General features: G+C 35.9%; 1 protein-coding gene across 1 annotated transcript; it reads right to left on the bottom strand.

Moving 5' to 3' along the window:
- Positions 1-654: 654 nt before the first annotated feature.
- LOC121428960 (protein chiffon-like) lies at positions 655-24,239 on the bottom strand. The gene is made up of 10 exons (XM_041625856.1): positions 24,227-24,239; positions 22,803-22,974; positions 14,483-14,531; positions 12,886-12,933; positions 10,742-10,808; positions 9,692-9,818; positions 7,503-7,680; positions 5,151-5,311; positions 4,118-4,259; positions 655-2,189 (listed from the first exon to the last, which is right to left on the bottom strand). The coding sequence occupies exons 1-10, from the start codon at positions 24,237-24,239 to the stop codon at positions 1,968-1,970; spliced, it is 1,179 nt and encodes a 392-aa protein (XP_041481790.1). The 3' UTR covers positions 655-1,967.
- Between the last annotated feature and the right edge of the window lie 3,413 nt (positions 24,240-27,652).

Genomic DNA, 27,652 nt, shown 5'->3' with positions numbered 1-27,652 from the left:
TCAAGCTAGTGTCAGGGTCACATGATCGGAAGGCCTGAATTTGAAGTGACTTTCAACGGAATTTCATACACACATGTGCATGTTACAACCAGCATACTAAGGAGCACAAGTTATGTTTATCCGTTCAAATAAGTTTATTTAACAGTAAAATAAAATAAATAATGAAATACAAAAAGACCACATGTTAAAGCAGTACTGTAGTAGATGAAACTGTGACATAATATGGAAATCAATGTGACTTTAAACTCAAGTCTCAAAATATGAAAATAATGGCAAAATAAACTGGCATAGTACATATGAAGTCAAAATAAAGAGTAATAGATGAATATACATATATGTTGAAAGAAAATATTGCAGCTGATTAAAGAAGGTAAACCAGAAAGCTGGGTCAATCATTTTGATCCAGAACCCAGCTAAGAAATATGTTCAATTGTTGGTTACTAAGTCAAAATTAAAAAAAAATCAATCAAATCATTTTTATCTATACTTATCTTACTAACGATAAAAAACAAAAGCTAACATTTATCAAAAGAAAATTATGGAAATGTGGACAAAATTGATAAAGCTACATGAATTAATTTCTTAATTTATCAATTTCTTTTCTCTGTGGTGTGAGTGAAACAGAAACTGAAAGGAAAGGTAGATGAAAGTATGTCCATGTATAAATAAACTCCTGATATGAGAAAGAAGAAAAATTATATATAAATAATACACCAACTTTACAATTAATTGGGTAGCTTGCTTGCAATGTCCTTTTCATTTTGTTCTATTATTCTAAACTCTCTTTTAAATAGGAGACATTATTGTTTTGTCTAAACATTAATAGCACGGTATCAGAGGTGCTTTGGTCTTGGGCCATGTGCCCTTTTAACGTTTTATCTTGGCCCCCTGGACTTGGCTGCCATCCGTGCATACACATCTTTTTATCGCGATTACGAATACTTTGTTGACAGATATCATGAATATATCATTACTCATGTGTAGACAAAAGAATAATAACTCTTATCAAGAATAAAAAACAAATAGATTGTTAAAAGGTATTCAACAAATTAGAGAAGAAATTGCAAGCAATCATTTGATCCAGTCTCCTTTTATGTGCCTTAGATCAGATTCAAGTCAATGACTTAGCCTTGGCCAACATACTAAATTGGAAAGTATTTTATCCATTTACAATAGCCTATGAAACAAGAGTCCAATAACCCCTATCAAAGAAAAAAAAAACATCTTTGATTCCATTATTATGATCCTCCAGTTCATTTTGAATACATACTCCAAGGCTTTTTCTGATGGTTTAATAAAATCAAACTTTAGACAAAAATAAAACTAATCAGCACTTGGAATATTAACTGCAATAAATTATAACTTGCAACAAAAATTGATTATAAGTAAAAATAAAAGAATATAGAATGTATTTTTTTCAAATTCAGGCCACCACATTTCATATTTAGCAAATACTGAACATATATATAATATATATATGACAACTGTGATAAAAGATATAACAATCATGTTTTTTCTTCTTCCATTCATAAACATAAAGCAAACAGTGAATGAACAGCACACACACAAAAATACTACAAAGTAAACCTGATTTGATAAGATACATTCACTCTCTGTTTTTAACTTGAAGTATTTCATTCAAATAAAATATATTTTTCAAAACATAATACATACTCTGAAAGGAATAAATTGATTTACTTCTTAACACATACATGTACCTATCTCTAGGGGGATTTTTTCAAATTATATCATCTGTTATTCCACAAATTTGACCATGTATTAACATTTTATTCATTGGACAAATATGTATGGCATGTTGGCACTGTTTTGTAATAATTTCAGTGAAAAAGAAATTGTGACAGTTTTGTCATTGTTTGAAAACATTTTCCAGCTCTTATTCACATTATTGCATTGTATGAATATATGAAATTGAATTTTCTCATTTGATGATATAGAGTTGTCAAAGTTCAACAAGCAGCAAACTTGATCTTGCCATTTCTAAGTGACATAGGAGCTATCTCAGGCGAGGTCTGATGCAATTCTTTCTTGAGCTGGCGAGCAAGACGTGAAACAGTTACAGGTCTGGGGGAAGTGGATCCTCTCTTCCCCCTAGCTGGCTGCTGACGTCTCGATGCTGGTGACTTGACGGGGGATAGATCTGTAATGCCATCAAGACGATCTTGAAGTTCCTGTATATCAAATGATAAAACTTACAGTCAGGGAGCACCAGGGACTTTGTAGTGTAGGGGGGTGTTGAGTTGGCAATATTGCCAGCTGGCTAGCATTGGTGTATTGAGCTTGCAAGCACTCATGACGAAAATTTTGCGTTTAAGAGCAGTATACCCCAAGTTTCCCTTATCATCAAATCTCTTCTCAAAACAAGCATGAAATTTAAGTATAGAAACACCTGTTTCTTGACCTCGGTCCGAAGATAATACACCCCAGCATCAACGGTCACAGCAGGGGGCCACACACGATGGATTGCATTCTGTTGAGTGCATGGAGTTCCATGTATACACGCGTTGATAGAAACTTTTTTCTTCCTTTCTTTCTTTTTCTTTCTTTCTTTCTTTCTCTCTCTCTTCCTTCCTTCCTTCCTTTCTTTCGTTAAGACTGTATCGTTGCGCGAGTGAACGGCATGCATCCCATATTTTCTTGCTGTACGGACAGAAACTAGATGGGATGCATCGTGGTCCTTGCATGCTAAGCATACCGTAATTTTTATTCCGCATACTTTCCTTATTTCGAGGTCGATTTTCTTCGTTCGAAATTGAAAATGGACTAGTATTGGATGTCTGAATGTAATATGCCTTTGAAAACGTGATTAATATCGAATACAATAATTTCATTCCGAAGATCCTTCTACAGGCAGACAAGTCTTACGTAATAGCACAGCTGTTGTTTATCATTTCGTCCTTGGCTCAACGCTCGTTTAGCTGGCCCGTGGTGGTAAAATCGAGACAAGGGGATTACCTAGCCAAGATGGGTTTATCGGGGTTGGAAAAGTTGTTTGAGATTTGCAAACGCAAAACGGGGTATGCGACCGCAGCTTGCAGTCCGAAGTGAGGTCGAGAATCAAACGGGAAATTTTCGTAATGGGGAATTTGCTTCTACCCAGCTACTTCTGCACACAGCACTGCACTTTGCTGATACAGGATTTCTTGATACTGCGCATGCGCCATATGACTTATTTCATGAATATGCATAAGGTTGTAATGAATATGCATGACATCATGAAAACAGAAAAGTTATACAAGTTTCTTTTTCCTGATAAAGGAACAGCAACATAGATATTTAATATTTAATGAACATAATATTTTTTAAATTGTATCATTGTCCTTGTCTGAGATCAACCAATCATACATCATGCCTTTAATTTCAGGGCCCAAACAATAAAATATTTTCTTTGTATGTGGGGAAATTAGTACTGGTCACACAAGTGTGATATTACATAAGAGCACTGGTATTACATGGAGTACCGGTCAGGTGTGTGTGATATTACATAGAGTACCGGTCAGGGGTGTGTTGCAAGCTAGGGAATATCAGCAATCAATATGAAATTTCTGTTACACATTTACAATTGAAAGATCAATTTTGCTGTAGTTAATATCTTGAGACTTCTTGCTGACAAAATCAGACTAGCAATCAATTGTAAATTTGAAATTAATTGCAAGACATATCGTCGCACGCACCACGAATCGTTCTCTCTGCACAGATACAGTGCGCTATCGCGCCTCGCGATTTCACCACGAACCGTCCTCTCTGTTACGATGCCCACTGTGGCGTAAATAATTCAGTTCAAGAAAATGTAAAGATACGGGATGAAACTTTGGAACCTGAACTACCGAACAAAGACACCGGTAAATAATTGGCTCTCCTTGTAGGTGCACTTATTGCTGGTTTTAAAAAAGCTTTTCTTTAAATGCGTTTTCTGCAAAATTAACTTTTGCATTGAAGTGCGCAGAGAGGACGGTTCGTGGTGCGTGCGACGATATGACTGATATGGGGACCCAAACATATTTCCAGTTACTTGCAACACCTCAAGACACTTTAATTTTGGTTTGAAATGCAATGATTATTTGGAAATTGATCACGTTCATCAAGGGTACTCTCTTACCTTGAGAATAACAAGTTTCTTGGTTGCCTTTATGATTTTGGTTTTAGCCGTGCTCACAGGAGATGGAATGATAACATCATCAAAGTCAAGCTGACGTTTCACTTTTCTCATTGTAACATTGGCCTTCTTCAATGGCTTGGGTCTAAGATAAAGAATTTCTAGCTGTCACTTATATGCTACCAATGTTTTATTTCAATGTCTAATCCTTTACAGCAATGCATTAATATACACACTCACTGCCTACAGTACCTTCACCGAAAATAGAAAACTGCCCAACATGAGAAGCTGGAAATAATGGTATTAATTTACCCATTGAATGCTGAATTCTTTTCCAATAGGCTTAATCAAACATGGGTCCCAACTTGTTCAATTCAATTTGGTTTATTATGAAATGACATTGTAAAACAGTCCGAAAACTGACACATACAAAGTTAACAGAAAAAGGGAAAATACATTAAATTATATACCTAAGAATTAACAAAATATAATAAGAACATAATAGTAAGATTAAATATTGCACTCGAGGTTTTACACATTACAGAAATATCATTAAGGGGATAATGCTATATAAAGACAAAATCGAATGACCGATAAAAACACAGAAAAAATATTGGGATATGTATTATGCTGATTGATTTCAATGTAAACTGTAAACTTGTGAGAGTTGTAATAAATTAAAATTTGATTTTTCAATAACAAATGTGTTATCCGCCAATACAATATGCCAATAGTTTTTTATTGTAATTTTGTAACAAAAATAAGTTTAAGGAAAATGTATGCTGGTTCTCGTAGCTGATCATCCAACAATGACTTCAATTTTTTTACTTTTAATTGTGCTCAAGTCTTGCCTATTTCAGATCTTGCTGTTAATTTCTTAGTGGTGAACCTTTCTATATTGAAAATCTGTCTTAAGTGACCACAAAATATACATCCCATTTGAAGAACTTGTCTATGAAGACCATCTGTCTACAATTCATTGCACTTTGAGTACTCTTAAGAGTGGAGTTGGTGCATTATAAACCTTTTTGCTTACTTAGGAATGACTTCAGAGGCTGGAGGGATCTTGGCCAATTGGAATGTGACAATTGGTCCCTTGGTTGCCCTGGTAACCCGTGGTGATCTTCCTCTTGGTGGTTTGGCAGGTGAGGGTGGGACAGATCTCTTGGTAGCAGCTACCTGACGGGGTCGTCTAGTCTGTGGTTTGTAGGAAAGGATGAGTAGACATTGAGAGAAAGATAGCAGAGATGCCAAGTTCAAAGACCAGCTATGCGTGAGATTTTCTGTGAATCTGAGTGAGATCACAGACATTGTGTACAATGTATATGGGGATAGGCTGTGATAATTGCGTGAGACAGAGATTTGAGGGGATGAACAAGAGTCCAAAATGCTTGAGTCTCACGCATAATGCGTGAGACTTGGTAGCTCTGAGATAGACAAAAGGAGAACAAGAAGAGTAGACAGATGAGGTTTTTAACTGAATGCTACATTGCATTGCCTATGGCCTATCAAGATCATTAGTGCATGGCTAAAACATTGACTGTTATTATTCTAAGGTGATAAAAACCTTGGTTGCCAACCTGAAATGATTTGCTACCCTCAAAATTTCTGTTACCAACTGTGGTTCTTAGTTGTTTTTTTTTTAAATATTGCCTTAACCTCCCGAGGCCTTTCTGCAAGGCCTTTCTTATAAGACCTTGAGCAACATGTCCCTGGGGTAACAATTAATTTATAGTGACAGACCGTTCAATGAATAAAGGGGCCTTTATGTCTTTATGGATAGTTTGCCGTTAAAATCAAACGGCTGAGAGAGTATTGCCCTGGTTGACACTTGCATGCACTGTGGTGCCTGCATTAATGCGTACCAGTGCAGGGACACTTTATGGCAGGACTTGGCTGTACAATATAAGTTCATGCATTGTTCCAACACATTCACCCAGGGGGGCCACTTACATTGGCGAGTGGATACCATGCGCGACCAAAAAACACGTAAAAAGGATGTCTTGTTCACGATAGGGCACGTTACCGTGATAAGGGTGTCAAAAACACAAAAATAATGAAAAAAGGGTATCTATTTCACTAGGAAAATTACGTGTTTAGGGTCTAATTTGAGGAGATTATAAAACAAAATTAAAATGTTTTATAAAGGATATCCTTTTTGCCCCAGCACTACGTGTTTAGAGTCCGATTTGCTCGAGGTGTAAAAGGTGGGGTTGTACTAAATCAAATAAGGTAAAGCCGACGACGGAAGGACCCGTAACAATAAAACATTCCTGTACTTGTTTAGGGGTTCATTTCAGGGAAGTTTGCCAAGCTAGAGTATCGTTTTGTTTCCAATACTTAAGGGTAGGGTTTCTCATGCCAATACTTGTTTAGGGGTGCATTTTCAGAATATGGAAATTACGTGTTTAGGGTGATTTTCGATACCTCATGGTCGCGCATGGTATCCACTTGTGAATGGAAGTGGCCCCCCCGGGCACATTCACCACATAGTTGTGACATATGTTTCCGCATTGCTTGCGAATAGTTCACGCACTGTACCAATGTGCTTTCAGAAAATATTCTTGACACCCTATTTTGTGATGTATCTAGCGTAAATTCAAATACTCCAACGTTCTAGTGTTGATGCTCGCTTCATTTCGGACAACTAACACTGATCACGTGGTCTGCACTTACAATTTTGTGGATATCATTCCCGAACTATGCTTTTCAGCCTATGCAAAAAAAAAGAAGGCGCAATGTGTCTACTATTTTTTGTGCCATAAAATTCTATTTCGGCGCCACGCAGTGGCACGACTAGGTTGCGCATAGTTCACAAAACGTTCAACAATTTGAAATGCGTGCCAAAATTTTCAACATGTTGAAAATGTAGGCACGCATTTCACGCACCTAGCCGCAAGCTGGCAGGCATAGTTCGCGCATTGGCCTGCATGAGTGCGAGCACATGTGGGAATCACAATGCATGCAAGCTAGTGTAAACCGAGCTTAAGACCCCCCTCCTACTTCGCGAAAATTGTGTAGTCAAGGTCCAAACAGCTAGGGTCCACCTCTGGTAGGAAACAAATCAAACCAATTTCGAATATATTGACACATGTAGTCAACAGTTCTAACCATTTTTCAAATCCTGAAAGGTTATTAAAATGTAAATTAGGGTCTAAGACCTCAGAATGATAAAAAGTGGTGAGGAAATTGAAACCCTTTCAGGACTGACCATGGACAGAAACATTTCCTACCCCAGGTAGGTCTTGGTTGGACCTCAGGTAAGCAATTTTCTAGATGTAATGACCTTTTCAGCATAGGTGGTCCAACATCCCTGGCCAAATGGAAAGAATCCTACCTTGTGTAGGCAAAAATAGATGTAACAGCTATGTTCTATGTTTCACTGTACCTTTTTTTGTGGTGATGTACTGCCTCTGGATGCAGGTGGTTTACGGGCATTGGTCTTGCGGCCCGCTGACCGGGTCCTTGGGGGACTGAAGGCATCCGTGGTGAATGGAGATCCAGTGGACGCAGAGAAATCTGGTCTTGGCCACGTAGATGGACGCTTGACCACTGGCTGAAAACTCCTAGATGTAGAAAGAGAACAGTCATGACTGGCAATTTGAAAAGAATGCACAGATTAATTATTATTTAAGGACCACTAGACTCAAATGGCAAATTGAAAAGAATGCAAGCTCTTTGAATAAAACTTGCAAATTTTCATGATGAAATTCTTCTTGTTACATACAAAAATAGGTGTAGGTGTTATAGCTTGATGTAAATTTTGAAACATGCCAAAATTGTCACTGCATTTTATACCTTTAAAATTAAAAACTGACACCCTATTTTGATTAAATATACCTCTAATACCATGGTCACATTTCCTCTACGGAGGCCGTACAGCGAGTTGGAAACAGCCGTTTCAACATTTTTTGTACCAACTACATATAGGTGGTTTAAATTGAAATTAATAAAACGGCTGTTGTCGACTCGCCGTACGGCCGCTGTAGATCAAATGTGACCAAGGTATTAGTGATTATTGATGAAGGTTAAGGCAAGATAAGTGTCTTCCTCAGTAAGATCATAATGAAATCATATTGTAAAGGAGTCACATTATCTGATCCTCAACATGCTATAATTACTATAATTATGAGGTGTAAATCAATAGGAGAAATCTATAAAAAAATAAAGAGATGTTAGATTATAAATTCAAATTTTGAATAAAAAAAAACAGAACTTAATTGTAATCCAAAATGAATAAACTCTCATAGTAACGGTTATTATTTCTCACTTCAACGGTAGTATACATTAGACAAAACCCAGGTTGACCAAAATTTTGCATTAATTAGATATATCATCCATACCTAGAAATACAAACAAAATATCTATTAACCCTAATTCAACCGGGTTATTTCATTCAGACAAGGATATATGCCCATCAGATCTCAGCTGCTTATTTTTTTTTATATGTTTTTGCCTTTAACTCACTTTATATAGATAGTAAAATGCCAATTTTTGGTGAGAGTATCAGTTATTACATTTCCAACAAATATTTAGAAAAAAAATTGCCAAAATATAATCAAGATCTTATGTATTTTATTGTTTTTTAAATTTTTCTGTATTTCTCTGTTTTTTTATTTCTTTTCGATAAACTTTGTCAGGGACCCTTTTGCGATCCTAGATAACATGAAATAAATCCATTTAAACCAACAAAAGTAAAAGTAATCATACATTTTATGTCTTTTGGTTGAAAAACACAATTTGCATTGACTTTTTACACGGAATCACGTTTTTGAGCAATTTTGGGTCTGACATGCACTTACAAAATGTTGTGTAATTTTGGAACAGAGTTCCCGCCTCCCCCCCCCCCCCCCCCGGTAGATTAGGGGTAAAGTATTCAAGGAGCAATCTTAAACCAATTCTGGAAAAAATAATATTACTGCTCAGATCCTAACCATTTGAATCACTAAACATATACATAGAATTAGAAATTCCTTTTTCAACTGAAATTTTACTACATTCATATCTACTTTAGATTGCACTCAGCAATTGTAATCGTTGAGTGGTTTCCAATCCAATTGATTAGTTTCTTTACCCCCAAAAAATCACTCTGACAAAGCTTATTTTTTTCCTTCAGAAGTTGTGAATGGACCATACATTGCTGATAGCTCACAAGGTTCTGGGTTCAAATCCCAACCATGGGAGAAATATCCTCTTCTAGGACCTTTATGTGTCATTTTATCATGTCATTGAATGGACATACATGTACATACATGTATATCCACTGCCCCCCCCCCAAATCTTTCCCACCCAATATCTGTCTCTTCTCTCCTGCAGATCTCTACCACACACACAACCAATCACAATGCTACTTGCTCTTATCTAATAGTAGGGACAAAATCTGTTTATACTTTCTATGTGAAAAGAAGATTAAATTTACCTTACATTTTCTCGAACAAAAAAAAATTTAAATTTTAGACTAAGTTTGACATTGAAAATCACTGCCCCTATAATAGATTTTGATTATTCAGGACTTTGTTCTTTTGTCTTTTTCATTACAATGTTGGTGTCTGATCAAGGTAAATATATGAATCTTACTTGGACCTGTCTTCCAATTTAATGTAGTTTTCCTTAAGCTGACGAGATGGTGCAGTTCGCTTTGCCCTTCTGGATAGCTGTTGTGAAGATACTATCGACTTGTGTTTACCAATTAACCGTTTCAAATCTGCATTAGCAATAAAAAGAAATACAAATATCATACGTCTACTTCTTAAAAAAATTTAGTTCTGAAATATTACCAAAATTTCACAGCTGCTACTGTATTAAAATGTTTTTAGTATCAATTTCTTGGGGAGAATCTGTGGATAGCAAACTGTGGATAGTGAAATCAAAAAGTGCATGTAGATCTGGACTTTTTTTTACCCTGACTATAATACTGATCAGGGCTCCCAGCTTTTCAAGAAAACAAAAATCCCTGATTTTACCTGATGAAGTTTAACAATTCCCTGAAAATTATTATCCCAGTTTCACAAGTTTTCTAAGTTGTTGCCGTAAAATACATGTATTTTCAGTATAAAACAATCTTAAACTAATAAGTACTATTACATAGGCACGTAATGGCCTCCCTTCTCCCAACACAGCAATCACCTTATACAGAAAGAGGTTGAGTCAAGGCAATCCTAGTACATTACATTAAAACACACTATGTTAAAGATAGGCTAGGTACTACTTTGATATGCAACAAAATATAACAGAGTATGAGTGACTACAGTGCTTTTGACTTTCGGGCCGATCAAATTTCCCTGATTTTTCCCTGACTGGAAAAAAGTAGAACAATATTCCCTAATTACCATGATGGGCTGGAACCTTGCTGATACTGACTACACCTGGGCCCCGTCTAACAAAGAGTTATGATTGATCCAATCAATTGTAATTCTATGGAAATCCATCAGTGTCATAATTTTATAATTTATATCATATTTAGAAAAAAACATTTTGAACAAACGTGCATTTTAGATGTTGACATTGCTGACCGTCCATAGTTGTGATTGATTGGATCAATAATAACTCTTTGTAAGACAGGCCCCAGGCCTCCCCCCCCCCTGCTATAAGTAAAATGAAATAGGTCAGAGGAGCAAATGATATTACCTTCTAATGTAAGAACTTGAATTCCCCATTTAGCGGCTACACCAACTGCATAAGAGCGAACTTCAGTCTGTGCATGGAAAAATCATACATGTACTCCGAAATAAGGAACATAGCACATACACACAAAATAACTGTTTTGCTTTCAATATTGATTTTACAGTACAAATCAACAGAAATTAATGACATAAGAAAACACAGCAGAGTGTATTTACATATATTTATGCAGAAAGTTTCAGCTGCATTCATTTTTTTTTCTTCAGATACATTGATATAACTTTGATTCTCAAATCTTATTTTCTTCCAGCATTGTGTTCAACTAGTATGTGAACATGGGCTGCTGATCTATAATGAAAGTAGCACCAAATAATTTACCAATAACTATTCTCTCAATCTTCTTTAATACACTCATTTTAAAGAACTTTGAGAATTTTATTGAATTTAAGAATACTCTTGAATCTTGGTGCATTCATTTATACTAAACCATTTTTAAGGCAATCTCTTTATTTTGAAACATATCATACATGTAAATGGCGCAAACAAGGTTGCATTCTTTCTAAATTTTCTGTAATCCCAGAAGTCAGGGGGGGGGGGTGAAAATAGCATTGTTTTCTGATGATTTTGCAGCACAATTTTTTTTTTACTGCACAGCTTGTACAATTTTATTTTCAAGTCCCATGAGACCAACTTTGTGACCCTTGGCTACACGGTTACGAAAGTTCACAACATTATGTATATGTCAGATCCTAAATTGCTCAAAATGTGATTTCTTACAAAGTCAATAATAATAGTATAGGGTATTTATATTGCACACATATCCACCTTGTTAGGTATTCAAGGCGCTCCTATATTACACGGCTAAGCTAGGCGTTCATAGCGCACACAGTTTTTTGAGGAATTACTTCCTACCGGTACCCATTTACATCACTTCCTACCAATACAAAATGCTTTCAGTGCAACTTCATAAATGATTACTTTTGCTTAAAATCACGGACAACAATCGTTTAAGTTAATGCTTTTTATGACCCAAATAATGTCAGCGACAAATTTTGACAAAAATAATAAAAAGAAAGAAAATCAAAATGAAAAAAATAAAAAATACATAGAAAAACCCATTGGTTCCAATTTTTTCTGACTTTTGATTTTCATTAAAAATCGAGCATGCGATCTTAAACACATAGGAGTAATGCCAAAAATTTGTTCATAAACATAGAAAATCAATTTTGGAACCAGAATTTTTTAGATACAAATGTCAGCGATTCCATGAAGAATATTAACAACAAAAACTAGAATTCTAGCAGCTTTATTATGTGAATTAGAGCAAAAAGTATTTCATGAATAGCATTTCTTCACACAATTAATTAACTTGAATCTACCTATACTACTGTACAGAGTTCTTCATTCTTAACCACCATTCAAAATTTTGTCATGATCGCGAGATCTGTGGCTGAGATCTCAAGGGGGGCAAAATTTTCATCAAACAAAAATCTGCTTTCACAAATCTGTGCTTTCTGAATGCACAATATACATAAGTGATTTATTTGCAGTTCATGTTTGTGAAATTGGCTTCTCTGATCTAAACCCTCAAACAGGGATGTACCAATTATTATAATTTTTTTTTTGGGGGGGTCTCACAAACATTCAATGTGCATTCATAAAGCAAGCATACCATAGAACCCTGTAATACAGCTGCTGTCAATGCATTGTCCGAGGATGCTTATTTGTTGTTCATAATATTATGACTTTACAAATAGCTGGTATTATGTCAAGTACCCTAGGCGATACCAGAATATTTCATGAATGAGGGCAAGATTCCAAAACAGAGAGTTCAATTTATTTTTCAAATAAAAAGTCCAATTGTAGCATTGCTCCTTGAAGTGCAAAATAAGATTTAAAAAATAAATAACAAGTTACTCCATGCAATTTCAATTTGAGTTTTGGTAAGAAATGAAATGTGGAATATTTGGTTTTCTGTAATCAAAGAAAACCACTGTATGCCTACATTAATTAGGTTTTCACTGATTTGCTTAGAAATTATTTACAACCCGTATTTGGCTTGAAATATCAAGACCTCCTAAAAGTATTACATCACTTTTTGATCATGATACAACTTCAATGCACTCTAAAATTCATATTGATCAGCATACCTGTTTATCTTGGTTGCTTCTTGTAACCATAGCCCTTCCCCTTGAATACTAAAGAAGGCAAGACAAAAACATTTACCAAAATTTTGCATTTTTGAATGGATCAAGGGGAGAACCGAGAGATGCTATTAAAAAACAAGTGGAACGCCTCCGGCAGTCTTGCCAGCATGTCCACATTTCATTCACTCTATCCACAAACTTTCAAAGTTATGATGGCAATTCAACAATTACCCCAACCTGGCCTAAGTTTATTGACCTTAACTTACCTTTGACCTTGGTTTTGTGACCTGAAACTCACAGGGGATGTTCAGTGATACTTGATTACTCTTATATCCCTAGTTTTATGAACTAGATCCATAAACTTTTAGAGTTAGGATGGTAATTCAACAAATACCCCCAACATGGCCAAAGTTCATTGACCCTAAATGACCTTTGACCATGGTCATGTGACCTGAGACTCGTACAGGATGTTCAGCGATACTTGATTACTCTTATATCCCAAGTTTTATGAACTAGATCCATAAACTTTCAGAGTTAGGATGGTAATTTAACAAATACCCCCAACACGGCCAAAGTTCATTGACCTTAATGACCATTGACCATGGTCATGTTTCCTTAAACTCACACAGGGTATTCAGTGGTACTTGATTAACCTAATGTCCAAGTTTCATTTACTAGATCTATAAATTTTCAAAGTTATGATAGTAATTCAACAAATACCCCCAACTTGACCAAAGTTCATTGACCCTAAATGACTTTTGACCTTGATCATGTGACCTGAAACTCAAGCAGGATGTTTACTAATACTTGATTAATCTTATGCCTAAGTTTCATGAACTAGTTCTATATACTTTCTAAGTTATAATAATGTCATTTCAAAAACTAAACCTTAGGTTAAGATTTGATGTTGACGCCGTCGCCGCTGTCGGAAAAGCGGCGCCTATAGTCTCGCTCTGCTCAGCAGGCGAGACAAAAACTGCATCTTACACTGGTTACTATGAAGACAGCCTATGGTAGATAAAAGTACTGGTATATGTAAACTATTTTTTGTATTCAAAGCATTCAAGATTTAATATGATGCATAACCCTACCAGTTCAGATTTATCTACAATGGTCTGATAATTGAAAGTTCAGCAAATTACCGAGCCAGTCTACAATGTGCTGTTCTACATATATGTGTTTAGGGTAGTAAGATTGATCAATCAAGGTCAGCATAAATTATAAGGAGTTCATATTTTCAAAGAATTGTAATAAAAAATACCCAACAAACTGAGTTTTCAAAAATTCACCATTAAACTGTCTTGGTTTTTATAAGGCTTGATAAAAAGTCCTAATACAACTTGTTGACCCTGATTCTAATTGCAATTCCTCTGAACATGTCTGTGAACCAAATAAAAACCAAATTTATAGATACAAATGAGACCATCTGTGCATTAGACCAAGTGACAATTAGACCAAATTCATAGTACGGTATACCAAGTTGATTTTACACCATCATGATGTTGGATGATCTGTATTAGACAATCTGCTTGTAGACCAAGTGGATATAAACCATAAGAGGAAAACAAAAAGCAGGACAAAGAAAAATTTGAGCATTTACCTCACTTCCCTTTCCCTTGCTGACTGGGGCACTTGATGCTCTTGTTTTCCTGTTGAAAATAAAAGATGTTCAAATTCAGTTCTAAATGTTTGATCAAGCCCTGGCCCAATATTTTGAAAATCATTTTATTTTATCTTAGTAGACTGTCATAACCAGAACAACTATTATTGGCTTGATATTGTAGTAAACTTTGGACTTGTGAGCTGGTCCAGATGTGCTTGAACACTTCAACCAATTTATCACAAGTACGGCATCCGAATTTGTGAAAACAATTAGAATGATGAAGACAAGATAATTTAAGATAATTATTTTCAGAATATTGAACAGGGCCCCAAAGCTTTGAAGCTAATCATTTCTCTAAACATGATTGGTGCAAATCAATAATAGAAATTGGCCATTTGATCAATTTTTAACCTTTATGTCACAGCCAGGCTAAGTTCCTTATCTTAAACTTGTACTGAAGAATTTCAATTCTAGTCTAGTATGGGCCCTAGTGTATATAATCAATACAAATTATGAGAAGCATTGCTCAATGTCAGCTTGCATCTTGACATTTCATAAAATATTGTAGTGTGGAGTGTAGTATCACCACTTTTCATTCCCATTATTTGATATAGGCCTATCTCCTTGCACTGCCCTTCCTCTTGTTCAAACATTCATTCAACTACATTCACATCACCTTTTTCTCATTCATCTTTAGAATCTTTATTTCCAGTCCAGATTTGCTTAGACAGCTCAAAGCTGTAAATTTTGAGTTTTTAACATTAAAAAAAAACAACTTACATGTAGGTTTGTTTAGTTATGTGTTAGCTTAACAAAACAGCGTGTAGATCGAGGTCTAATCCAAGTGTTTTTTTTTTAAAGGAAATTCTACTAAGTAAACTTCATGGACTTACAACTGTTGTAACTTTGCCAAATATTGCACCTACATGTACCATAGTAACAGAGCTCATTAGCAAATCACAATCAAGGTTTCCATGGTAATTGCTATAATTGTAAACAACTCTAACTTGAAATGAACAAGCACTGACATTATAACATCACAATTTTTGCCAAAGTCACTCAAGTCTCAAAATATCAACATTTACAGTTGAATAGCATTTTGTACAAAATCCAAATAACTAATTTTGTAAACCAATGCTATCTGAAACTGACAACTTTTAAATCACCAAAGTGCCACCCCAGTTTGCAACACTCAAGGCAACAGTCAACCGGGGTGCGAGTGGTCACAAATAAAGATCTGAAAAAAGCTGAGTGGTGAAAAAGTCTGAAATAGAACGAGCTCCCATTCTTTTTGTACAGAGAAAAGCAAAAAAAGGCTGAAATGCTGTAAATCAAAACAAAAAAATCTGAAATCAGATAAAAATCGGAACTCTCACACCCCTGTGTCAACCTTTAACATTGGTCTACAATACATGCACATAGATCTATATGACTAGACCTAACTGAAAAAATTAAGGATATATTCAATTTTGGTCGATATGCTCCGCTGAAGTCAGACTGAGACGTCTTTTTGGCTGGATTCGCGGCATTCTCTCCAACCATTTTTTCCTGTTCTGATGCATTTTGGGCCAAAACGGAATAGGCCTAGATCTAATAATCTTTATTTTTGGTCCAGTTCTTTTTATATATTTTTATGAAATAAAGAAAAAAAAACAATGAGCCCAGTCGGGAGGATTTTGCATAAACCCCCTAATTTCTAACGTTAATGGTGGGCGCACGATCGCGAGCCGTACCGGTTCGGGAAATTTAAAAAAATGTTTAAAAACTCTTCAAAACAGACGGCTGCCATCTGTCTAGTATTACTAGGTTGTTCCGCTAAACTGTCTGTTGGCTCCACTAGCATGACTAGGGCCTACTAGATCAAAAGCTTCGGTCTCTGTTATATTGGTTGTTCCGCTAAACTCTGTTGGCTGACTTGGCTCCACTCACCAATTACATTCAGGGCCTACAGATATTTGAAAACAAAATAAACTCGAAACTCTGGGCGTTGTGGCGTGCGCCCGAATCCAGACCAAGGCCAAGCTGTGACCGTTACAAATTGATGCAGAGGTTCGAGCCCTGATTACGTCTTTTGGATGGTGACGTTAAAGGTCGGTCCCAGACGTAAATAATCATCTGACTGATACTCATCTGACAAAACTCAAATACACAAACACACTCAAAACAGACGCCTACCGGCTGTCAAGGCGGCGCCACATTCGTTGGGCGCCACAGAATCTGATGTCGGCTACTGCGGCGGTAGGCCTAGATAGACTAGCCAAGTTCCATTAAAAATTATCAGCTGGAACCGAGCAGTCACATCTAAATAGGTCTACTCCGAATCTAGTTCGCAAGAGGACCATGAACCCAACTATCGATTTCTATTAGTATTACAAGAAGGAAATTCAATACCTCAGATGCATGCAGAACAGTAACACTTAACCGGAATTCTTCAAATTTACAGAATTTTTCCTGGCCTGAGCTAAGTCAATAAATGAGTCAATTGGTTTATATCGCAACTGATCGATTGCGCGTACGCCCGAGTCAGATACCGGTACAATACGTACCGTATACCCGGTACCGGTACGCGCGTTTCCGTTTTACACCCTGGCGAAGGCATTTTCCGGAAAAGTAGCCAAAAAGCGACTAGTGAAGAGTCTACACACGTCGCTGGTTGCATGCAGCGTGCGACGCAGGCGAGTCCACCACCGCATGCAATTTGCACAGTGTTACCAGGGAGTGTTATGGTGTTACTGATCAGAGCACAGAGTTCCTCGGCACTTCATGTACAGAGAGAGCGGCAGTCAGGAGTGAAATCCGAACATGCTTTTGCAGTCGCGTTGTTTATGATAGTTTTTTTTTTTCTAAAAATAAATTATTAACTAAATGAATAGAATGACAGACAAAATCAAAATAGACAGATACTTATAATGGAAAGACAAATTGAAGTTTGATGGATTGATACACTTAGAAGCTGCCGAAAGATAGGAAAGACAGATAGATAGATAGATAGAAATAGAGAGGGAGAGGGAGAGAGAGAGGGAGAGAGAGAGAGGTGGATAGATGGAAAGAGAGAGAAAGAGGGAGAGATGGATGGATAGATAGATAAATAGAGAGAGGGGGAGAGACAGAGAGGTCGATATATAGAGGGAGAGGGGAGAGAGAGAAAGAGAGAGAGATGTTATAGATAGAAATATGGACGGACAAAGAGAAAGAGAGAAAAAAGACAGACAGATGCTGGAGAAGGAGAGGGATAGAGAATTTGAGAGACAGATAGATAGATGTTAGATAGATAGAAAGATAAAGAATGAGAGAGACAGAGAAGATAGACAAATTAACAGATAGATAGATACATAGATAGATAGATATATAGATATAGAGAAAAATAAAGAAAGACAGACAGATGGATAGATAGATAGATAGATAGATAGATAGATAGGGAGAGATAGAGAGAATTTGAGAGATAGATAGATGTTAAATAGATAAAGAATGAGACAGGGAAGATTATCAACAAATTAACAGATAGATAGATACTGTATACAAAAATAGATAGAAGATAGATAGATGGATGGGGGAGAGAACTTGAGAGATGGAGATATGTTATAGATATATGGACGGAAAAGGAGAAATAGAGAAAAAGACAGACAGATGGATAGATAGAGGGAGGGAGAGAGATAGAGAATTTGAGAGATAAATAGATGTTAGATAGATAAAGAATGAGAGAAACAGAGAAGATAGACAAATTAACCGATACTGTAGTTTAAATAGATAGAAGAAAGACAGACAGATGGATAGAGAGAGAGCTGGAGAATTTGAGAGATAGATAGATGTCAGATAGATCAAGAATGAGAGAGAAGAGCGACAAATTAACAGATAGATACTGTAGTTACATAGGTAGGTAGAGATAGAATTTGAGATATAGATATATAGACAGGTAGAGAGAAAGACAGACAGATGGATGGATAGATAGAGAATTTGAGATAGATAGATGTTAGATAAAGAATGAGAGAGACAGAGATTATTAGATAGATAGATACTGCAGTTACATAGATAGATAGAGATAGAATTTGAGATATAGATATATAGACAGGTAGAGAGAAAGACAGACAGATGGATGGATAGATAGAGATTTGAGATATAGATAAAGAATGAGAGAGACAGAGAAGATTATTAGATAGATAGATACTGCAGTTACATAGATAGAGATAGAATTATAGATATATAGACAGGTAGAGAGAAAGACAGACATCAGCAAATCGGCAAGGCAAATGATCAAGGCAAACATTCGCATTGAACCTGGAAAGTATAGCTCAGCTGCATTTGCAAGTACTGCGGATAACTTCGGTGCGGACTTTGGATCGCACGCCCAGCTGATAATGTAAACAAACGTAGACGTAGACTCTTCACTAGTCGCTTTTTGGCTACTTTTCCGGAAAATGCCTTCGCCAGGGTGTAAAACGGAAACACGCTACCGGTACCGGTATCGAGCTTGGATTACCGTATCAGGGGCCGATCCAGCTTTCGCCAATAGGGGGGGACTGAAAAATATTTTGATCAACATTATTTTGATTGGCCGCTACAATCTGGCTTCTTTTTTTTTGTTGGTTTTTCAGGGGGTAGTCCTAACTAAAGGCGCTGTCACACCTTGGCGTTTTAGACAGCGTATGCCCGACGTATCAAAATTTCTCTAAAACGTCGGCATACGCTGAACTTTGTTGGGTTTTTTTTCAACTCTGGGCGTATACTTAGCGTATTCATAACGAGTTGGACGTACACATAACGTATTAGTAACTTATATCGAACGCTTCGTTAACTTATAAGTAACGTATTCCAACGAATGCTTAGCGTATTGCTGGCGTACACAACTTATGCCCTACGATAGCCTAACTTAAGGCGCTGTCACACCTTGGCGTTTTAGACAGCGTATGCCCGACGTATGAGGAATTTGGCGAATACGCTGGCGTACGTCGAATACGTTACGGGTAAGTTTTGCATACGTTAAGAGTACGCTAAAACACGCTGGTATACGTCGTCATACGGCGAGGTCGTCGAAAAATTTTGTGCAAGCACAAAATTTTTCGACGTATGCCAGCGTATGGCTCATACGTCCCGCATACGCGGGCCATAAGTTGTAGGCAAGTTACGCGATCGTTGATACACGTTGACACACGTTACTCGTAAGTTACTCATAAGTCGATGTACGTCGAGATAATATCCAGCGTACCCCAAAACTTCTAACCTATGAGTAACGTGCTTTGAACGTTTGTGTAACTTAACTCCAACGTATATTGACGTATGAAGACGTGCTCCGGATGACCACAAAACTTACTGAACGTGTTTATAACTTACAGGTACCGTATAATGGCGTATTGACAACGTTTATAGGAATTGGTATACAAAGGTGGGGTTCACAGGAGTTTTCTTCGGCATGGCGGTGGTGTTGATACGGTGATGTATCGTGCGGTTATGATTTGAATAGTCGAGGGCAGCCTTTTTATAGGCTATGACACGTGTTCGTCAGCGATACGCTGCCTCGCGCTATGCGTAAGTTAGGCTATCGTGGGGCATAAGTTGTGTACGCCAGCAATACGCTAAGCATTCGTTGGAATACGTTACTTATAAGTTAACGAAGCGTTCGATATAAGTTACTAATACGTTATGTATACGTCCAACTCGTTATGAATACGCTAAGTATACGCCCAGAGTTAAAAAAAAATCAAAGTTCAGCGTATGCTGACGTTTTAGAGAAATTTTGATACGTCGGGCATACGCTGTCTAAAACGCCAAGGTGTGACACCACCTTTACGCATAGCGCGCGGCAGCTGACGAACACGTGTCGTAGCCTAAAAAAATGCTGCCGCTCGACTAACGCTTGTCAACGTGTATCAACGATCGCGTAACTTGCCTACAACTAATGACCAGCGTATGCGGGACGTATGAGCCATACGCTGGCATACGTCGAAAAATTTTGTGCTTGCACAAAACTTTTCGACGACCTCGCCGCATGACGACGCATACCAGCGTGTTTTAGCGTACTCTCAACGTATGCAAAACTTACCCGTAACGTATTCGACGTACGCCAGCGTATTCGCCAAATTCCTCATACGTCGGGCATACGCTGTCTAAAACGCCAAGGTGTGACAGCGCCTTAAAGACTGAAGTTTTAAGTATATATGTTAGTATTTATTGCTATAAACAATATAAGGTATCTCATGTGGTCATAATATATAATGTCCTTAGAACTGAAGATTCAGAGCAGTTTTTATAATCATGAACAAAGATAATTAAGAATCCGACTAAACAATGCGAGGCTGTAAATTACCCATCATGGGAAAAATACCTCTTTCTCACCTTTCTTTCTGTTTTTCGTAGTTTCTATCAAAGTAAAGAGTACACTTTTTTCTGCAGGTTGTCAAAAAATAGGGGGGGGGGCCGGGGCCGGCTCGGCCCCCTCCTGGATCCGCGCCTGCGTATATCATGTAAAATTACATGAAATTGGTATTGTATGGAACCTTACAAATTTCCTTAAATAAAACACCCTTTCCCCCTTTTTTAAACAGACCTGTTCTCTTAAATTACAGAAAAATTTCTGTTATATGAATTTACATGCAATGATTCTGTTATTGCTTTCTGCAAAATCTTCTCTTTTTTCTGTAAAATCGGGGGGGGGGGGGGTAACAGTGTAGGCAGGCTTAGGGACCTACCAGTCAGCAACATACGAGTACAAAAAAAAGATGGAGCTATAAAAAAACAAAGTAAGCAAAATAGGCTTATGAGTTTGCAAATTATACCACAATAAGATTTGACCTACACAATAGTTTTGCAAAATGAGGGGAAGCAAGACTAGGTAAAGAATAAGGGGAGGGTCTATAATTTTCAAAGTTGATCTGGTCCGGCCTGAAATTATTTATAGCTAAATAACTAGAGTAGAATTCACTAAGCAAAATGCTGAAAATTTCATCGAAATCGGATTACAAATAACAAAGTTATTGAATTTTAAAGTTTAGCAATATTTTGTGAAAAAAAGTCGTCATGATGTCTAACAATTTAAAGTTGGAGCAAGCCAATTAGAATATATCACAGTAATTAATGATAGGGTATAGCACCCCGTAAATCTAACTTAACTAGATCGATCTAAATCATGATCTCACACAGTACACAATTTTATTGATCTAGACTTTAGTAAATGCATGCAGATCTTTACAAAATGCATTCCATTAGGCCGGGGTAGAAACTTTGTCTGGACCTGCATACTCTCTTGATCTATTTCAAGTAGATAACAAATCAACACAAAATTTAGCGATTAATTAAACAGATCTTAATTGGAATCAACAATTAACATCTCCTCTATTAGCCTGTGTGCAAAGTCAATGTTAGATCTACATTGAGGTATTATTATTATATCCGAACCTTCGGAATTGCGAAGCTTCGGTATTACGAATGTATGCGGAAAGTTTGATGTCAAACTTATTTGTACTTTTTCATATCTTAGGTTTTACGATTCATGAATCTTGTATTAGATGCATTTAGCGCTACTTAAAAACTGATTATAGTATAATTTTCATATGTAACCTTGAAGTAATGATCGTTTACTCAATCTGTTTTACAATTATTTTAATCATATTTTGCGTAAATGGTTTTTCATGGCAAACTCATTTGTTTTTGTCTATTCATATATTAAGTTTTACAATTCTTCGTGTAAATTTAGTTGTCTAGACTTAATTGATGTATTTTGTAGATTTTTCATAGATGTACATTGTTGTCAATTACTGATGTATAAGGACCCCATTGGAAATAAGCCATCTCGGCTTTCATGGGCAATCCTGTCAAGGTATACACTACTGTTCATATTTTCATGTACTTGTTCATAGTTACCTGACAAATAAAATCAATCAATCAATATTATTATTCTTATCATCATTATCATTATTATCATCATGTGATTACAAAAAAGGTCGCTTGCAGGCCTATGTTTGCATTTCCACGATGGTATTACCCGTCGCCAAGGCCCTATACCTACTCCACTGACCCCTATAGAACTTGACTCACATTGGTACCTTTCCTCCATCGAAAGCAGACATCCTGTTGATTTGGAGTGTATATTATAAATCTTGTATAATAAGTAGCAATCTTTTTAAGATTTTATTAAAGAGAATACAACGAATTAATAGTGCGCCGAAAAATATTACATCGAATATTACAGTATTCGGGGAGTGGCAACATGTCAATTATGTTTGCCCCTGATATTATTATTAGGGGAGATCATCACCCCCCCCCCTCTGCCCTCAGGATGGACGGCTTCATGATATAAGTTATTTTAAAGACTAGACCTACTTACCGTGGTGTAGATATACTTCTATTCGTGACAATGCATTCGACATCTTTGCTAAGGAATTTATGAACTGTCCCACCCAAACTCTTCAAATCTTTCTCGATGCTTCGTGTATCACCCCGTACATCCAGGAAGAACCTTCTTCCACAGATTTGTTCATCTCTACTAGTCGATTGACCTTTAAATGAAAAGACAAAAAAACTAATAGTTTTCTCATGTCACACGGTGGAGGTTTGTGTTTCCTTCTATTTGTTATTATAGCTATATGGCCTATTAAAAAAAGTTTAGGGCGACAGTCTATTTTTTTGACAAATGAACACACAATATTTTATAATGAATACAAACCTGCCAACTATTCTGATCTTATCAGAATTGTCTTGAATTTCAACTTTCAAAATGGTAAACGACAAACAAACAGGGAGTGCTTATATAGGAACGTCGTTCCTATGTGTCGTTCCTATGTATTACCCGATAAAAAAAGATGATTATTTCTGAAATTTATCATGTGAAACAAAGATGGTGTGAAAATCATCATAGACCGATTCATGCCTCTCAAATCCTCAATGCATCTCAAAATAGCTTAGGGTTAATCAGGATCAGGGAAACTTTCTTCTTGACTCCTGAATGGGGCTCAGTGCACATAGGATCCTCCAATGGTTTGGTCGGCCCCTGGACCACCGGTCAATGTTTGTCCGCAGATATTACATTTCTAAAATGTTGGCAGGTATTAATATATCATGTTATCTTAGGAATCGGTTTTATATCATATTTGCAAAATCAAAATAAATGGAGGCTGATATTAAATCTAGTTTCAATCTATATAGTCTAGATCTAGCTCTTTATTTATTTATTTATTCATTCATTTTATTTCATTATTATTATTTATTTATTTATTTTCGTTTATTTATTTAACTGATATTTAAAGCTAGGGTGACTCATCATAAGCAATGATAGATATATTCGTTCCATGAGGCCCTGTTGATTAAAACAACAATAGCATTAAAAAACATAGTGTAAAGATCAAGAATATAAACTAAAAAAAAACAGCAAAAAATCAAGAACATATATATACAAAGTATAATAAAAAAAATAGGGACTATTTGTTATCCTCGAAATCAATGTTTTGTATGTTTAGCTTTGTTTATGATTTATTTTGTTAAATTTCAGATCTACGATAATTATAATAGTTCAAAATTATGATCGAAGTTATTTGTATTCCAGTTTATCGCGATTTAGCAGTGAATTAGAATAGCCTGGTGGGTTGAGTCGCTGCCCGGCAAGCATTAGATGGCAAGTTCGAATACCACTGGCTCCAAATTTTTTCTGACTTCCTGATTTCCATTACAGATCGAGCATGCCATTTAAAACACATATAGGAGTGATGACGAAACAAATTTGTTTACAAATCAAATTATGATATTTAAGCTTACCTCTGGGTGCCATTTTATAGAGCTAGACCGTAGATAGGATACTTTAATGATTTCTTTAACTTTTAATGCAACACTCGTTATGTTTTATTCATTAATTACTTTGTTTAATGATGCATACGCAACATATTGTTACATCATCAATGCAGTGCGCATGCATGACACGTATACTGCGCATACCCATACCAGGGGGTGTTTCATGAAAGTTGTCAGCACTGACTAAATTGTCAGTGCTGACAACTTCAGTGAAATCCTTGGTTTTGATTGGCTGTGAGGCACTTGTCTCTGACTGTTACTATGGTAACTGTCGGATAAAGCCAACTTGTCAGTGCTGACAACTTTCATGAAACACTCCCCCGAGCTCTGAGTCAGTCCCATCATGTACAGTCAGTGATTCCACTTTGAAGGGAATTTTCCTAATTCGGAGAAATCCGGATCATTTTCAGGTAATTTCGGGAAATGAAAACAAAATCCATGAAATTTCGAGGAATCAGAAAATTGTAATTGAACTTCAATCAAACTTAACATCTTTCAATATTCATGTTATATAGAATTGTTTGTCTCATACACAGCTCAAAATTTGTCTGCTCTTGCTCCGCGCTCGCATTTTGTAATCTTGTTACTATTTCTTAAAAGAGCATTCAACAAAAAAGTTTAAATTCCTTTTGGTCACTTAGACCAAGTTTAGGCTCGCTTTGTTATTGTCCAATTTTTCTTAAACAATAAAATATGGAAATTCCAGGAAATGTTTATGAATTTCGGGAAATTTGTTTTGTATCAGTGTGGAATTAAAGACTGTGGTCAATCCTCAGTCAGTAGTATGTCGTTTGGAGCAGTATACCCCACCCAGTTGAACTGGTATATTTTTTCACTCACTCTCCTTATATAAGAATAGAATTGAATCAATCTATAAGATTATGATGGGGGATATAATCCAAAATTAGACTGGGATTAATAGTTCTAAACGTATTAGATTGAGATTTTCTATCAAATTTTGGATTGGTTCCTCAGAGTAAATGAAATACTCCATGGAAAGACTTTGGTGCCTTTCAATAATAATAGGTCGGCCTATAGACATAGGCTCTGGAAGCGGGGAACGGGGCAATTGCCCCCCCCCCCCCCCATGTGCCCGCTAAAATCATTTTTTAATCATTATTATTTAAATGAAAAAGACAATGACGGCTCATGTCAATTAAAAATAAAAAAAATATTCTCCCCTGACGGAGCAAGTACAGGCCTATTTATAAGAAAAGTGTATAGATGGTATAGCCACAGTTCTGTGGACGTCTATGCCCCATACACCTGTATTGTGTTACTGTAATAAACCTTTTCACATGCGCAAATGATTCGCTTGTACTTTTTTAGGGTCACTCTCAGACAAGCTGCATGGAAGCATTATTAATAGTACCAACATCGTAAGATTTATGTCGATTAAAATGCAATTTTAGACAATTAACAATCAGGGCGAACTATTACATAAGATGATTGATATCTATGACGGCGATTGTTTAATAATATCGATCAACTCAGATAGACCATCCTTAAAATAAGCCTCGAAATTAGAAATCTAATAACAGAAGGCTAATTAATTGTTTGAAACACATATAATAACCATTTATTCATATTTTATTCAATGTAAAATTGTCTTGAAAATAAAGAGATGAATCTGTTTTTAAATATGATCCTGAAAATAATGTGAATGGAATCCTAAAACAACAAGTGTTTTGTTTTTGTTTGTTTTTTGTAAGCAATTTCTGACTGAAATAAGGAAATCATGATGTTTCCCCTATTTTGGTCTAATAGCACGGAAAGAGTTTGCATACATTGTTTATTTCTAAATTCAACATTTCTTGAAAAGTTGATAACCTCACATAACAGTCTCACAAAAATGATTAAGGATTGAGGGGTGAGGTTTCCCTACTCCTAGCATTATCATAATAATCATAGGCCAAAACAATAATATTAGTAGAACTCGGAGAAAAATCTCTAATTTCACCATAAATAGGTATCTCAATTTATATACTCAAGCTATAATGAAGACAAATAAAAAGTATAGAACATAACATTTTAATAAACGGAACATGTTTCGAGGTGTCGCACCTTATCTTCAGCCTGAAAATTATTAACAGAGTCATTGGTATATATACAGTTAGGATGTGAAGTAAAAATTTCAAGAATGTAGTTACATAGGATTACAAGGTGTGAATTCAATGTTAAATGGATGAAGTAAAAAAAAAATTACAAGTCTATGGAGTCATCAGATAGGGGTGGGTTAAATTAAATGGATAACAATATTTGGTAATTGTACACCTGTTATAATGTTTAACACTTAGTGGTATTATCTTACTCATTCACAACAAAAGCTGCATAATGTTGGTAAAATAAATATTTTGGTATTAATATCAAATTTTCTAATAAGTAAATTTAATTGCAATTCTTCATTTTAAAAGCTAAAATATGAATAAGGTCATTCTTTTAACTAATATTTGCACAAAAATCTTGCTGTAGGACTTCAATGTATATTTCAAGAAAGAAATAATTAATGTCAGATTTATAATGTTCTTGGCATATTGGTTAATGATCCAATGTGGCTCATCTTAACAAAAAATAGTTTTTATTCTCTCAATTCTGAAAGTATCTTAATATTGCATGAATATACCCAGGGCATTATAGGGGTGTTGATGTGGAAATTTGAAAAGAACAAGAAAATCACTACATATTGGAGGTCAAATTGGTCCCAAGAAATCTGAAAAGCAAAAAAGGTTTATTAATACAAAATGAAGATCATTTTGGTTACATTTATGCTGCATATACTGTATAGAGCGCTTAGAGACTTCTGACAAGGTAAGTATTAAGCGCTATATAAGGAAGTATAATTTTCCATTTTTACACATCTTTCAGAATACCTGGGGTGCACCTTTGCTTCCAAGGGTCATGAATACAATTAATGAACTATATAATGATCAATTAAAAACATATATGGTCAACATTTTTAACATAATTATGAGCTTCATTAAATTACTGGATGTTATAGTTTAAAGATTATTCATGTTAATTGATATCATAGTTGTTTTTTTTTTCAGATAACCCTGTTTCTCATTTTTGTTGTCAGTGTGATTCGGAAGTAGTTAGTAGCCCACGTACAAGTTGAAAAGATCGTTATTCATTCTATTTAAAGCAATTTTCCATCCAAACGTTTTTACCATTTCATTTTCGTCTAAGTTGACGTAGAAGTTTATTGTGGAAAGGACAATAAAAGTCAGTCCTTGACGTCATACGTTTTCCCAAGACTCCTCCCTTAAGACTCTTTCCTATTGGTTCAATATCGGTCGGATTACGCAGCTGTACATCTAAATGAATATTCATGAAGATGTCAAACCCAACTCAATGAACTTTAAACAACGTTATTTTGATGGTATTCTCCCTTAA

The sequence above is a fragment of the Lytechinus variegatus genome, chromosome 15 (genome assembly GCF_018143015.1).
Source record: "Lytechinus variegatus isolate NC3 chromosome 15, Lvar_3.0, whole genome shotgun sequence".
NCBI lineage: Eukaryota > Metazoa > Echinodermata > Echinoidea > Temnopleuroida > Toxopneustidae > Lytechinus > Lytechinus variegatus.
This window is presented reverse-complemented; position numbering and strand designations above follow the sequence as displayed.